The sequence below is a fragment of the Zingiber officinale genome, chromosome 5B (assembly GCF_018446385.1).
Source record: "Zingiber officinale cultivar Zhangliang chromosome 5B, Zo_v1.1, whole genome shotgun sequence".
Lineage (NCBI taxonomy): Eukaryota > Viridiplantae > Streptophyta > Magnoliopsida > Zingiberales > Zingiberaceae > Zingiber > Zingiber officinale.
In genome coordinates, this window is record NC_055995.1 from 20686895 (window position 1) to 20702089 (window position 15195).

General features: G+C 39.1%; 2 protein-coding genes across 3 annotated transcripts; one reads left to right on the forward strand and one right to left on the reverse strand.

The window, feature by feature from the left end:
• Positions 1-191: 191 nt before the first annotated feature.
• LOC121984220 (rop guanine nucleotide exchange factor 7-like) lies at positions 192-2803 on the reverse strand. Of its 2 annotated transcripts, XM_042537048.1 has the most exons (7): positions 2401-2802; positions 2197-2313; positions 1974-2128; positions 1825-1899; positions 1466-1756; positions 887-1234; positions 192-792 (listed from the first exon to the last, which is right to left on the reverse strand). In XM_042537048.1, the coding sequence occupies exons 1-7, from the start codon at positions 2558-2560 to the stop codon at positions 418-420; spliced, it is 1521 nt and encodes a 506-aa protein (XP_042392982.1). In that variant the 5' UTR covers positions 2561-2802; the 3' UTR covers positions 192-417. The 2 variants fall into 2 exon arrangements, with proteins under 2 accessions (XP_042392982.1, XP_042392981.1); XM_042537047.1 differs by having other exon boundaries at positions 2197-2803.
• A 1693-nt stretch (positions 2804-4496) lies between these two features.
• Positions 4497-8660, forward strand: LOC121987280 (ras-related protein Rab2BV-like). The gene is made up of 2 exons (XM_042541155.1): positions 4497-4860; positions 7900-8660. Exons 1-2 carry the CDS (start codon positions 4696-4698, stop codon positions 8380-8382), a joined length of 648 nt encoding a protein of 215 aa, XP_042397089.1. The 5' UTR covers positions 4497-4695; the 3' UTR covers positions 8383-8660.
• Positions 8661-15195: the final 6535 nt, after the last annotated feature.

Below are 15195 nucleotides of genomic sequence, written 5' to 3' on the forward strand. Positions count from 1 at the left end.
TAGATCTGATCAATCCCGATCTGTAATGGACGATTTGGGATAGAAAATTCAAACATCTTTCTTGTAGTGATTCATGTTGTTTACCATTTCTCAATAATATAGGTGCCTGCCATTAAATCGTTTTGTCATCAATAAAAGAAAATTAGACTGCCAGTTTTCTTAGCAAACTTGATTTGATGTAATGACTGGATTGCAACTAAGTTAAACTTTATCTAGCACAATGTTTGCAGTGCCATACAAGTTTGATCAAGCATTCAAGGAGGCACACTATGGCTAGTAATCTTAAGCCATTCGCTCAAACAAGTTAAACTCCCACTAATAGTGAAACACACAAATTTGTAACTTTGCATTCACCACTTATAATCCATCAACACATTTTACTCGGCCTCAGATAACTTGAGCTTCAGCTTTCATGCACTAAATTTCTGCACACTGAACAACATTACCAGAGTTCTTTCCCTTGACCTGGGCACTCAAATAACTCGTCAAGATTTTCTTCATGCCTAATCCGTGATTGTGGGACTTACCGTTTAAGATGGCGAATCTCTCTTCTCTCGCCGGATTAGTTACAGCTACAGGGGAGAAATTCTGTGTGGAGTAAGCAGTCACACGAGCAGTGTCTAAGCTAGGCACTGTGTGCAGAAATGATGGTCGCTTTGGCTCGACAAAACTAATCTTCAAATGCTTGCTAAGGTCATCTACACGAAGCAATTCATCGATACGAGCAATGATGTTGAACGCAAGGCTCTCTAGTACTCTAGAATATCCTTCGAGAATGGATTTTCCGATATCCTATTTATTTTTCAGATACAAAAGGCAGCATTATCAACGGTCTGAGTTTGGAATCAGCATTCATATATGTAATGGTATTGTAAGGCACACAAACCTTGTTGAATTGGATTTTGCAGACATCCAAGTTAGTTTGTGTTAGACCAGGGAACCTTTGCTTCAAGCACAGCAAGATGTTCTCAGCTCTATCTGCAAATGCTGCCCTTTTTTTGGCATCGACGACCATGTCCCTCACGAGGCCCCAAGATGTTCTGGCGGTGCTATTTTGGTGGCTACTTGCTGATTTTTGACTACGCCAAACATATATGGAAGCTTCAATGTGGTTTGAGATTTCAAGAGCTTGGTGTTCAGAGGACAGATCGAGACAATCCAGAAGGCGATTCGGTGAGAATTGTTCTGAAGTAAGATAACGGTATAACAACTCGCCCATGCTTGCTCTTAGATTCTGTATTCGAGGTGATGATATGGTCAATTCAAAATTTGTTGAGATAAAATTGAGCTTTTAGATAAAGACATTCGAACTCAAGTTGCATTTTGATACCATGTAGAAAATTCTATTGAGTAACCATGATCTCGAACTTAAGCTGTTATGACAAACTAATTCAAAACATACAATGTAGCAATCGATGTGATGCAATGAGTCGTGTAAATAAAGAATGAAGAGAAGAAAACACACCTTAGGAAGTGAATCAATGTAAGAGTCAGGAACTTCCATTTCTGCCAAAGTATTGCTATTGATTGCAACTGAAGCCTTCAAAATCTGGTTTGCACAATCTCTCTTGTGTTGCAGATGCTTTCTCGCGCTCTCTCTCAGTCCATTGAGTGGGACACGAGGCACGGGAAGCCACCATTTCTCATTGTGTTGGTGAATCTTTTTTCTGAAAGATGCCAAACTATCAGAATCTGATCCCATTATCCCCTGATCAACGTACCAAAATTCTGGATCACTGAAGCTATCTAGTATTTCCTGCAAAAATCGAGTTATCGGCGTGTTTAAGCTGAAATGAGCGATTACACAGTCAAACTGGATCTCACAAGAAGCATATTGTCCAGTTTCCTGAGCGCTGGCAGATTGATGCATAAATCTGGCCTTGGCTTACAAGTCATGACCTGTGTATTTGAAACAGTTAACTAATGAGACGATATCAACAGGTTTTGAGATAGATCATTTATGACTGGCACACCTCATGCTTGCTTCCATCAGGAGATGTTTGCGAAGACGGTATGAGTTCAACAATGTAGTCACAAACACAGATAAGCCACTCCATCTCCCTTCGCCACATCGATTTCTTCTCAGGAGGCAGAGGTTCCAACCTCCAGAGCTGCCCAAACACAGAAACTGTGTAGAACAGCATTAGGATTAGGTGAATTATATGTTCCAGATTTTGCAAGAAGTAGAACGATTACCACAGAGATTGGTGATTGCATTGGAGATGGTCAGTGCCGTGCCCACCCCTTTGCCACAGCCTGACATGTCTTCCCCTAGCAGCAATTTAGACAGCCTCTCCCTCATCAGCTCAATCTCTAAACGAATGCAAACGGCATGTAAAATAAAAGCAGCATTTCTCATTTGCACAACTCGATCGCGAGCACTCATCATCTGAAATGCACCTTTTAGCTTAGAAACTTCGTCCGGTTTCGAATCAGAATCAGACACCATCTTGCTCTCAAAGCTCGAGCAGCTTCTGCTGCTGTTCTCGTCGTCAGTCGAACAACTGAACGCCTCGCCTTCTTGACCAGCACCGCCGCAATTGTTAGTGGCATCCTCCATTGAGAGGGAAGTGATCGATCACAATTCACAAGAGGATGGCAAGAAGCATTGGTGGTCCTCGTTGCATAATTAAAGAGGGTGCAGGGTGGTTGGCGTTAGGGCTCTAAAGTGCTCCGTTGGGCCCTCCTCGCGTCCTGCTTCTTCTGAGAAGGTGACCATTTCTGCAACGATCGATGGAGAAAAGCTGAGAAATGGGAGGACGTGTGTGGGGACTCTGAGACGGCAACTTTAGAGAGGGTTGATGGTGGCCATGATACCTAAAGCTGGAACTGATACGTGAGTTGGGGAGGAAGGGGGAGGTGTACCGCCATTCTTTTCAAATTTCTTCTTTCCTTGAGGATACAATATCGATCGACGCAAAAGGTTGGGATTCAAAATTTTGAAACGAGGACGAGCGAAGCTAACGCAGGCTTTTGGTTGACTTGGAAGTGTAATGTAAGGGGTGAGTTAAACTGAATTAAACAATGGAACCGATGGAATTCGGAAGTTTAGTTTGGTCTATTTAAAAATTCAGATTTTTTAAAAAAGAAGCTCGGTTATTTTAATTTATTCGATCAATTAAATTTCTTAATTTCTAATTTGATTGTCCAATATCAATCGACTACTAAAAAAATCATTTCATTTAGTTATTAATTAAATTAATTGATATTTTATTAGTTCGATTTGTTTGATTATTATAAAGTTTGATTGATGCCGTTTATAAAAAAAAAATCAATTTATTTGTCTTCAATTTAATCTATTTGATCGGTTTAGTTATTAAACCAAAGCATGACCTCATTAGTAGAGATCGCTCGTTGATTGTAGAACAACAAAGATGAATTCTCGATTCAAAGGTCTAAAGCTGGCATGTTAGGTAGGGACCTCATTTGCTATGGATTGCTATTCCAGGTTGGCCAGTCTAAACTGAACCGGCGTCAGTAAGTCTCACTCAATTGGCTTTAAATACAACCAAATTTGAATTTCTCATTGAATAGGAACGTCTTAATTCTTTCGTTTCGTCCAACTTCTAAAACAGAAACACCTGAGATTGCACGTAGAGCTCTTTAATTTGTTTATTAAAATGCGTGAAATGCACATGATTGTTTTCCTTAAAGACTTAATTCATCCAAATTTGGTTGCCCTATTTGACTGGACCTACTCGTGTGCACCATAGAGCTTGATTAATCGTTCAAACCACTGGGCTCACAAATCTCCCCCTCCGGATCATTTAACTCACATGACTCATTTGGACTACTAGACCTGGACAACTTGTTCAAATTATTTATCTAATTCAACTCGGTCGACCTATTCAAATGGCCTAACCCAATTAATCTGCTCTGCATATTGTAATTGTTTAACTCACTCGACTTCACCCTCTCTCCCTTCCTAATCTTCTAATAAATATTAGGGTGAGCAAAAATTTGATTAAATCAAATAGATCGAATAAACTAATAAAATTTTAAAATTTAATTCAGTCTATTTAGAAATGTATTTTTTTAAAAAAAATTAGTTTATTGTTTAGATTTTAAATTTTTTTATTTGATTAAATCGAATAAATTGAATTAATTAAAATTTTGAATTAAATAAAAATTTTAGACCTTAATTTTTTAAAATAGAAATTAAATTTTATTTTAAAAAATCAGTTAGTTCATTTTTTTTAATCAAATTAATTGATATTTTATTAGTTCAATTTATTTAATTTTTTTAATTCGGTCCTTTGGATTTATTTAAAAAAATTAATTTAGTTTGATCCGATTAATTTAATTTGATTCGTTTAAATTTTAACTGAATGCAGTCTATCAATTTAGACGGATCGGATCTATTTTGATTTGGACAAAAGGAGGATGCCAACAAATATCGGGCCCAGTGGATACCGGATCCAAGACCCGGTAGCAAGGTCTCTGTCGACAGAAAAGCTATTTCCAGATTCAAATATCCACCTTTCCCGGCCGTTCTTAACTTCTTATGTCCTCCCTCTCGCCTCCCGAAAACGCCGGGATCGCGGCCATTCTTTCCACCGGATCTGGCCTCAGGCAATTTATTTCTTCCTCTTCTATTCAAATGGCGATCTCCTTTTTCTCGTTCGATTATGGTTGTGGTTTATTTTCAATAGTTTGAGATGGATTGAGTTCCTGTGACCGAGAGGAGGAGGTGAAATGGCTCACCGAGTCGATACTGAGTACGATTACCTGTTTAAGGTCGTCCTTATCGGGGATTCTGGCGTGGGGAAATCCAACATCCTCTCGAGGTTCACGCGCAACGAGTTCTGCTTGGAGTCCAAGTCCACCATCGGCGTCGAGTTCGCTACCAGGACCCTTCAGGTACTCGACGAATTGCTTGCGTTCCTTTTTGGCTTCCCTGAATCCTGTATATATAAATTTAGATACCTGCACGTCCAGCTTGCTTACTAAGATTGAGAATAAGCCTTGTGGGATCACGACTTATAGCCTCGTTGTGATTACTAAATTTTCATCTTAATGCTTGAGAAATAAGCTGCATGCCTGCATAGTATTTTTCTTAAAATAATTGTTGTTCCGTCTACTGAGTGGACCGGAAGAATAAATATGACGCTCAAAATAGTTAATGCTTAATAAAGAGAGATTCAACTTTCAAGACCTTAATCTTTCATGGAGGTAGTAGAAGTCCAAGGAATGTTCAATTTTTTAAAAAAATTGTATAAAGATCTTATGATACCTAAGGCCTTGTTTTCTTAGAGAGAGGGTAAACTGAAATAATGGATATAAATGAAAGGTAGAATGTTAGAGAAGAGGAGTGATAAAAAAAAATTATCTTTTGAGTTGTCTCCTTGAATGATATAAATTAAGAGGACGGATCACTTCTTAATAACTAGTGAGTGTCAGTTTTCTGTCCAAATGATTGTACCAAGGATGAACGCTTAAATTTATCTCATTGAGTATTTGTCTTCCCTCTTTATTCTTCAAAGGAACAATAGATAAAGAATCCACCCTTTGGCTTTTCTCTTTCTACTAACCCTTCGACCTATCTCTTTAAGAAAACTAATCACTTGAGGCTAATAAGAGACGAGATGACTCTTATTACTCCTCTTGCTCCTACAATTTCAACATCATCAGAGGTGAAGAACTCAATCTGTTATCATGTAGAAGTCTAGGAAAATTCCCATGGAATGGAGGACAATCTAGTTTGTTTGAACAACAAGAGCATACCAACAAGAACTCCTCTTGTTTGAACAACAAGAGCATACCATGGAGGACAATCTAGTTCAAATGTCTCTTACTATAATATTCTCATTCTCAGTATCATTAGAATTGAGTGGTGGACATACAGATGTCTCTTGACACATAAGCATGTACTCCAACGGGATCTCACTTACCATGTGAGTCTAACGGGAGTAAAATGTCTCTCTCTTAGCCTCAACATGGTCAAAGATAGGGGAGTGGATTTGATTCCATGTAGAAGTCCAAGCAGAAGTTCAATTCAATCTAAGGTGGCGTTTGGTTCTCTCTTAGGAATCGGAATGGAAATGGATATCATAGTATTGTGGAATGAGACTGGGTATGAGCTTGGATATTATTCTTAAAAATAATGTTTGGTTAGTTGAATATTTTCAATCGGAATGAACCTAAATTTTCTTTTTTACCATTAGAGGAAAATAAGAGAAAAAATTAGATGGGAGAGAAAGTTGAATGTGAGAGAAACATATGATGAGAGAGAATGATGAGAGAGAAAGTGTGATGGGAAAAATGAAGAGAGGGAAAGTGTGATGAGAGAAGATGAGGAGAAAGAGCATGATAGGAGAGATTGAGAAGAGAAAAAGTATGATAAAAGGGAAAGTGTGCTGAGAGAGAAAGAGTGATGAGAAAAAAATGAAGAGAGAGAAAATGTGATGAGGGAAAATGAGAGATTGAGGAGAGAGAAAGTATGATGAGAAAGTGTGATGAGAGAGAATATGTGATGGGAAAAAAAGAAGAGAGGGAAAGTGTGATGAGAGAAAATGAGGAGAGAGAGAGTGTGATGGAAGAGAATAAAGAGAGAGAAAGTGTGATGAGAGAAAATGTGGAGAGAGAGTATGGTATGAGAGATTGAGGAGAGAGAAAGTATGATGAGAAAAATGAGGAGAGAATGAAGAGAGAGAAAATGAGGAGAGAGATTGTGTGATGGGAGAGAATACATAGAGAAAATGGTAAAGAATGTGTGATGAGAGATAATGAGGAGAGAGAAAGTATGTTGAGAGAGAAAGTGTGATATAGAATGAAGAGAGAGAAAGTATGATGAGAGAGAACGAGGAGAGAGAGTGAAATGAAATAAAAATTGAACAAATATATTAAGGGTATTTTCGTCCAAAACTTAATTCTCATTCCCATTCCATCAAAACCTAAGGGAGAGGGTGAGTTTCATCTATACCCAAATTTTTTGGTTTCATTCTAAAATCTTGATTCCATTTCCATCAACCAAACACAAGGTTTGGAAATGAATCCATTCCTTCATTCCCAAACCCCTAAATCAAACGCCACCTAAATCTTAAGATAGTTGAATGAACTCTTGATATATAATCATGTCCAAGAGAATATTGCTAATACTGACCCTAGGGGGGCTGTAATGGGTCCACCCTTTAGATTATAAATTTTCAAGAGCATCTTTTTTGAGTAATTATTTAGTATATGTTGGTCTTTAATTAAGATAATGATAATTTGTCCCTCCTACTTTACCTTCCTAGGTTTACCATTGCCTACCAATCATATTGGACTAGGATTAAATAGAGAAGGTGAGTATTGACACTCTCCTCTCCTAGAATACTTAAATCTTTATTTTCATTTCCATTATTTTATATGGACTGTATGCACTACAAAAAATATGAATGATAAAAGTTGTTTTGTGCGTAGTCAGCTAGGATCATGATTTGAATCATAAAATTTAATGAATTGACTCGTGTCATAAAACATGATGTTTGTGATAGAACTGAACATAAAGGAGTAGTTTGGGGGAAAAAAATTCAGTTAATGTTTCTTCCCTCTTTCGAACAAAGTTAACATCATATAATTTCTTTCGAGGTTATCACTATAACTGCATAATGAACTTACAGTAAGATTTATGTCACGCTCACTTGAATATGCCATGTGGATGATTCATCAACTATACTTTAGCCTTACAATTGGCAATAGTCCAAGTCCAAGAAGTTTTTTATGCCTGTTATTGATTGATGTATGCATTTTGTTACTCAAATTTACTGCCATCTTACCTTTTCCAATAGCCTCATCCATTAAGCAGTATCAGGCTCATTTCAGATGATATTTTTACATAAATTTCATATTGATTCACACCTTTCTTGATTTCCTTTTTCATCTTATTCCTAAAGTGAGTTGACTTGATTTCATAAACAGCTAGAGGGAAAGACAATCAAGGCTCAGATATGGGACACAGCTGGGCAGGAAAGATACAGAGCCATCACCAGCGCTTACTACAGGGGTGCAGTTGGAGCGCTCCTGGTCTATGACATAACAAAGAAGCAAACTTTTGAAAATGTTCAAAGGTGGCTCCGCGAGCTGAGGGACCATGCTGACTCTAACATTGTGATTTTGATGGTCGGGAACAAGGCAGATTTGAGGCATCTCCGAGCAGTCACAGAAGAGGAAGCCCAGATGTTAGCTGAGAAGGAAGAACTATCTTTCCTGGAGACATCAGCTTTGGAGGCAGTTAACATCGACAAGGCATTTCAAACTATTCTAAAAGATATTTACCAGATAATTAGCAGAAAGGCACTTGCTGCTGCAGAGGCAGCAGGAACAGTTCCCGGCCAAGGCATGACCATCAATGTATCTGATCCCGGTGGAGGCTTCACAAAGAAAGGTTGCTGTTCAAATTAGCTGATTTGCCTTGTGTCCATGGTTTGCCCAGAAATGAGGATCCGCTGCACAAGGTGCTAAGGATGATCCAATAATTGTTCATTTATAGTTTTCAAATTTGCATTGAAATGCCTGTTTTGTTTCTTTTCTTCTGGAGGCTATTAGATGCAGATTTTCTTTCCATATATTTTGTTTTCACTTTTCACTGAAAAGTAAATGAGCGTGTAAAGTTCATTTGAATATTGATTCTGTAAATTTCAAGCGTTTGTATCAGTAATATCAATCTCACAGTTTTGTTATTCTTCTCTTGAATGTTTATGCGGCAAAAACTTGATGGGCTTCAACTATTGTTGAATCAATTTATGGATGATGTTTGTCAGAAAATTTGAGTAATCATAGCGGAATTGCATCAAGAGATAGTTGTTTACTCATATTTTCATCAAACTGATAAATAACATGAATCATGTGGTCCATTTCATTTCACCATTAAACAATGAAAAGAATAGAATTGTGATTGGCTTCTATATGCTCACTTGTCTGAATGCCAAATCTAAGGTAGATGGGTATGATCTCGAGATAAAGAATGGACAATTATTGGATGAAGCACATTCTTCTCTAAGTGTATACCAGAAGCATCATCGCCCCCACGAGCATAATAGATTGTCACATGAGAGCAAAGATTAAATCCTCTAGGGAATAAAATCCCTCTCACCTAAAAAGGTCACTCGATCATTGTGATTTACTCCCTTTATTTCACTGTGGGCCCGATGATGAGGGGTGCTTGGGTTGGGTGAGTCACCTGTTTGCCACATACTAGAAGCATAATCAATCATGCACAAATATGAAGGCCATAGACCATGTGAGCAAGCTTCCAACAATTTGAATCCCTCAATTTTTTTTTTCCAGTAATATAGATTTGGTTTCAAAAATACAATCAAAGTTTAATTATTTTAAAAAATATTCTTAAGATTTAAATGTTGACAAAATATTTTTATATTTTTTAATTATATTTTTAAATATCCCTTCGAATTAAGAAGATTAAAAAAAAAATAATGTTCATCGGCATCACCTCCGGTATTTGCCCTTAGTGTTCACCCTCACATTGATAATTAGCAAATTCATACATTCTTACTATCCACAAACAATCATAGACATGACTCATCTTCACGAAAATAGGTACATATATATAAAATTTGGTTTGAGAGGTAATTAAAGACTCTCAAACCGTATGTTAAAACCATACAAGCATCAAGAGTTTAATCCTCAACATCTGAGGTAAACTCCACTATCAGCCCTCTCTTGTCACAAGACCAACTCCACATGAGCACATGACACCCAATGTGGTGGACTCACATTGCACTTGCATGCAATCAAAAACTAACCACACATGACATTACACGTTCTTAAGCCCACAATTGGACATTGCATTCACACTTACATCAAGAAAAACTACAAAATCAAGCACCATGTAGTTACCAAGCCATGCGCGGATGCAAGCCAAAGCCACAAGCAAAGTTCGGATAGCAAGCAAAAGCCATGAATGCAAGCCAAATCCAAATGCAATCTTCGGACAACAAGCACAGTGAGCTCAAAAACAACAACATTACAATTGTATCTTCCGTTTCCTTCATGTTCAGTCAACATTATACCTTCAAACACCATCCAATTAGCGGCCTACAAACCTCATCAAAAATCGAATAGCACTTGCAAAGCATCCCGTCATAGATCGTCACTCCACTTTTAGCAAGTTGTCAGCTATAAACGGATTTGTCGTGTCTTTACCGCGAGCCGTTTGCTGCGGACTAGATAGATCCTTATGGTGGATCTATGAACCGTCTTAGGCTTTTTGGCAAAGCCTCAACCATCAACGGATTTAGCGCTGTCCTTACCGCGAACCGTTTGCTGCGGACTAGATAGATCATTATGGTGGATCTATTAATCCTCTTGAGATTTTTGGCAAAACCCAGCCATCAACGGATTTGGCATTGTCTTTACAGTGAGTCGTTTGCTGCGGACTAGATAGATTAATTATGGTGGATCTATTCACCATCCTCTCCCAAGCCTCACATACAAAATCAAAAGACAAATACAAAGACCTGCAACAAAAATCTATCAAACCAATCATCATGTGCCACTAACGTTAAAAATTGTCCAAGCATGCATGTGCCCCCAACGCCACTGATGTAAAATCTGCTCAAGCCTCCCTTGTGCCACCGAATTAATATTTGCTCCATTCGCCGATGAAATCCATTCGCCAATGAAATCAAACATTGAATTGCAAACCATTCTCCTTTCGCCGATGAAATTGATTCGCCGATGAAAATCATTCGCCGATGAAATCAACATCAACACTATCTGCACCATTCTTATAATTTGTTCCATCTATGCTTTTGCGAGGTGAATCACTTCAATTTCTACATAAGTCTACAAAATGATGGACATGGATTTGAATTTTGCGAAACATCCTCCCAACATTAGGAGTTATCCCCTCATATCTGCATCTATTGCAGGCTTCCCATAGAGTATAAATCATACTAGAAATGCCAAGGTAGCGAGCCTTCGTTTTGCGATTGCCTCCTTTATAATGTTGTCCGAAAACTTGCAGCAACTCCCCTACTGATCTGAAATCATGTTGAAGCTCCAACCAAGGCTTTACCTTCCTCCATAGCTCACACGTTATGGGGCATTCAAAGAACAAATGCTCATTTGACTCATCTTATTGTCGACAAAGCATACACTCCTTGTTTGGTTCATAGAGCATCCTATCCGCAGTTCGTAACTTTCCATGTACAAGTAGACAAACAATGAATCGATACTTTGGTAAAATTTCTGGCCTTCAAATCAAGGATTCCCAAGTCACTGAAGCCCCTCTCGGTCTACAGAAATGATAGGCATTTGCTATCCCTTTTTTCCTCACCGCAAACCACTCAATCAACTTCGTATTTGCTGCCCCATTTCCATTCATAGCGACTTGAATCTTGTCCCGAATTTTCACAAGTCTCTTGATAAGTGGCGAATCCGAAGCCTTAGTCTTCCATTGCCAAAAATCAACCCCTTTGACATAGTGATGATGAACCCATTTTACCCAAAGTGAGTCCGTCTTTGATTGGATTTCCCAAAGGGTTTTGCTTAAATGAGCTTCATTCCACGCACTTAGATCTCGGAAGTCATATCCACCATCATGCTTAGGGAGACAAAAAGTGTCCCATGCAATTGGAGGGAACTTAGTAGACCATACAAACATCCGGCATATTGCTGTAGTTTTTCAATAACTCCTTTAGGTATAGGAAGCAAAGAAAGCCAATAACATTCCATACCCTGTAGCACCGATCTCACCAATTCAAGCCGCCCCACATATGATAATGTGTGTTTTGGCCAAGAGTTTATCTTCTTTGTAATAGCCTCAAGTAGGGTTTAATGTGTGTTTTGACTCATCTTCACAATTTCATTGTTGCTTGTATTGTCATTGAATTTGTTATCATCCCCATCATCTCATGCAATATCGGAAAGGGCTAGGTCTTCGCTTCAGTCTCTACATTATCTTCATTCAAAGTTGCCACCATTTTAGAGTTAATACTTTTTTTCACATGTTATAGTTGTTGGTGCAATCATACCTAAGTAATTGAGTTTCAATAGATTATTTGGAAGTAATTGACAAAGTGTTTTAAGTTGGATTTTATCTTTTATTTCTAATATGTTTGACTAATGTACAAGTGTAGAAATTTGACAGATAACTACAAGTACAGTGATAACTCAATAAGTATTGAAATGTACAGTTAGAGAAGTTCAATAAGAGTTGACAGAGGTTTAAGAGGTTTTGGCAAATAGAGAAGTTGAAAAAATATCGACAAAAGTCTTAAAGGTTTTGGTAGATGGAAAAGTTTATAGGCCGGTGTTGCAAGAAATTTAAAAGATCTTAGCAAATGAAGAAGTTCAACAAATGTTGACGGAAATGCAAGAGATCTTAGCAGATGTGAAGACACAAACATGAGACTTCTAGATAGATGGATGAAGATCTAGAGACCAGACTTTATAGGAAAATGGATGAAGACCTAAAGGCAAAACTTGTAACCAGATGGATGGATGGATGAAGATACGGAGGCAAGGTTTCTAGGCAAGTTGACGAAGAAGATGATCTCCAAGTATAAAGACAAGTGAGTCTTGAGATATTATGAGGGACTTTAATCTCAAGCTTGATAGAGGTCTACTTCGTGTGTATTCAACCAAAAAACATGTGTTCTAGGTCGTAGTGGATGAATCCATTTAATCTCAAGTTAAATCAAGATCCTCAAACAAATTAAATCAACTAAAGATATTTTATAGTAATGAGTTGAGTCAAATACGTCGTTGTAAAACACCGGAAAATAGGCGAATCTTAATAAAGGTATTTTCCAGAATTTTTGGAGATTTTTTCGGGAATTTTTCGGAGCTCGTACGGACGAGTTGACGGGGATAAGAACGGGGCCCGGGAAAAGCCTGTTTAGGCTACACGATTTAAGTGAGGAAAAGTTTATTTTTATATTCTTTTTTTTCTTTTTCCTTTATTTCCTCTCATTGTCGCCGATTCCCTCACTTCTCCCTCGCGCACCCTCACTTCCCTATTTCCCAGACGCCGCCGCACCCTCTCGAGCCCTAACCGCCGGCCCCGACGGTTCTCTCCTCTGCCGACGCCGGCGACCCTCCTCTCTGCCTTTGTTCTACAGCCGGCCGAACCCCGAACCTTGTTTTCCTCTTCTTTCCGTGTGCCCTAGCGCCGCCACCCGAGAACCCGCGCCTTCTCTCGACTGGTGGCAGCGCCGAGACGAAGCCGAGCGCCGGCCACAGGTTCAGCACCAGTCTCCGGTGCCTAGTTCCTCCCTGTGTACTGCCGCTGTTGCTCTTTTGCACAGTACCGGCCAATTTCTTCTCTGCCGCCGGCGACTAGAGCCATCGCCGACCGCTCTGTGCCCTTCTACTTCTCTGCCGCCACTCTAACCGGAGCCGAGACCTTCTCACAGCAGTGCTGCCGGCCGGAAATCCTCTGTTCCCTAGCTGTGAGCATTTTCTTCCTCCTCAGAGCAGTGGTGATACGGTATTGTGACAGAAAGGTGAGGGTTTAGGTCGTGATCTAGTGTTCTGTTCTTGTTCTATAGCTACTGTTGATCATAACATTAGATCGGTACCTTTTGGTTTTTCAGATCCTTGGTACAACAGATCGGCGATATTAGAGTTGCCCTATTCCAGCAGCCACTTTTTGTAGCAATCGACAGCACCTTTCCTGCCTGTTGAATTAAGGTAAGGATTAGGGTTTTGATATTTGTGGTAGATTATTGCTAGTTGAGTTAGCAATAATTAATAACTAGGTTTGGAAGTTATGTAATGGTGTAATTGGGGTTAACAAAACTAACCCTAACTGGTTAGTGGGTTAGAAATTCATTTAGCTATTTGTTTGTAATTAAATTAGCTAAACTGTGCGATTTAACACAGGACTTTGATTCGAGACGAGCATCTCGACGTCCGAGTTGGACCATTTCGATTGGAGGCGGGTACTTTGACTTATGTCTTTTGATATGCATGATAATATGTTTAACATATAACAGTAATTGTGTTACCTGTTTATTTCGGTTGGTCACTACATGATTAGTACATGTTGTTTGTTTATTTATTCTGCACTGCATATTATCTACCTGATCACATATGCCTTAGGTAGTGACCTAACCACATGCTCTGTTATATTCTGGACCTAGGGTTTATTTGATACCCTCTTCGATTTGTGTACCTTCTATTTGATACGTCTTCTTGTGGTACACACTTTGTACCTATTTATATGGATCATGCCATGTTATTCATGAGATTGCCATGTTCAGTATCATGCATCATGATTGCATGCTGTGCGATTGTCGGCTCTACTTTGGTTGAGCTCATCGCCAGTTACATGTACTGCACACATCACCCATGGATTTGTATATCTGGCTGGTGTGTGGCGGTTCTGCTGTTTCGCTCCGTTGGTCAGGGCCGGCAGTCAGTCCCGCTCTGTTTGGCTCCGTTGGCATTTAGGGTAGCAGCGTAGCCGGCAGATGGTGGACTTTGTTTGGCTCCGTTGGTCGGGATCGTGGTAGCCGGCAGAGATATCCTCCCGTCCATCGTGTACCGGAGATGAGAGCATTGAGCTCCCCATTTATGATTTGGGGTCACAGGACGGGAGTACTCCGACATCCCGTTTACTCTGTCATTGCACAGGAGCATTGATTTCGAGTATGGGGTTGACATATGCATTTATTGCATTTTATTTGCTTGTGATTGCTGCACTTATACTGCATTTGTTTGGATGCATTGATTGACATGCATACGGATTATGACTCACTCGATTCGCGACTGCTACCTTTATACTTTGATCCGTCAAGATGCTTATCTTCGATTTCATTTGATTGCATTTATCCTCCTCATATTCAGGAGACTGCATGATTAGTGTTGTCTATTATTTGTTTTATTATGCATATCGGTTGTACCTGCTGAGTGTTGGATTACTATTTTCAGGTTGAGGCTGTCCGGAGCAGTTCCAGTCGCTGGCCCCCCATCTGCACGTAGAGCTAGTTCTCTACTAGGTTGTTATTTGCTTTATTTTGGTTTTTCATCCATCAGACTATGTGTTAGTTTTGTTTTGAATTTTATTTATGGATATTGTACGGATTGTTACCGTTTGATGGACTTTTGGATGGTTTGGTTTTTATTCTACTATATGCCTGCCTGGACGGCAGAAGAGGTGAGTTCGATGGATTTGAGTTTTACGAGTGTAGTGGAGTAGGGTGGATTTCGAGTCAGAGTCCTACTATTATTGATTACTGTTATTAACTG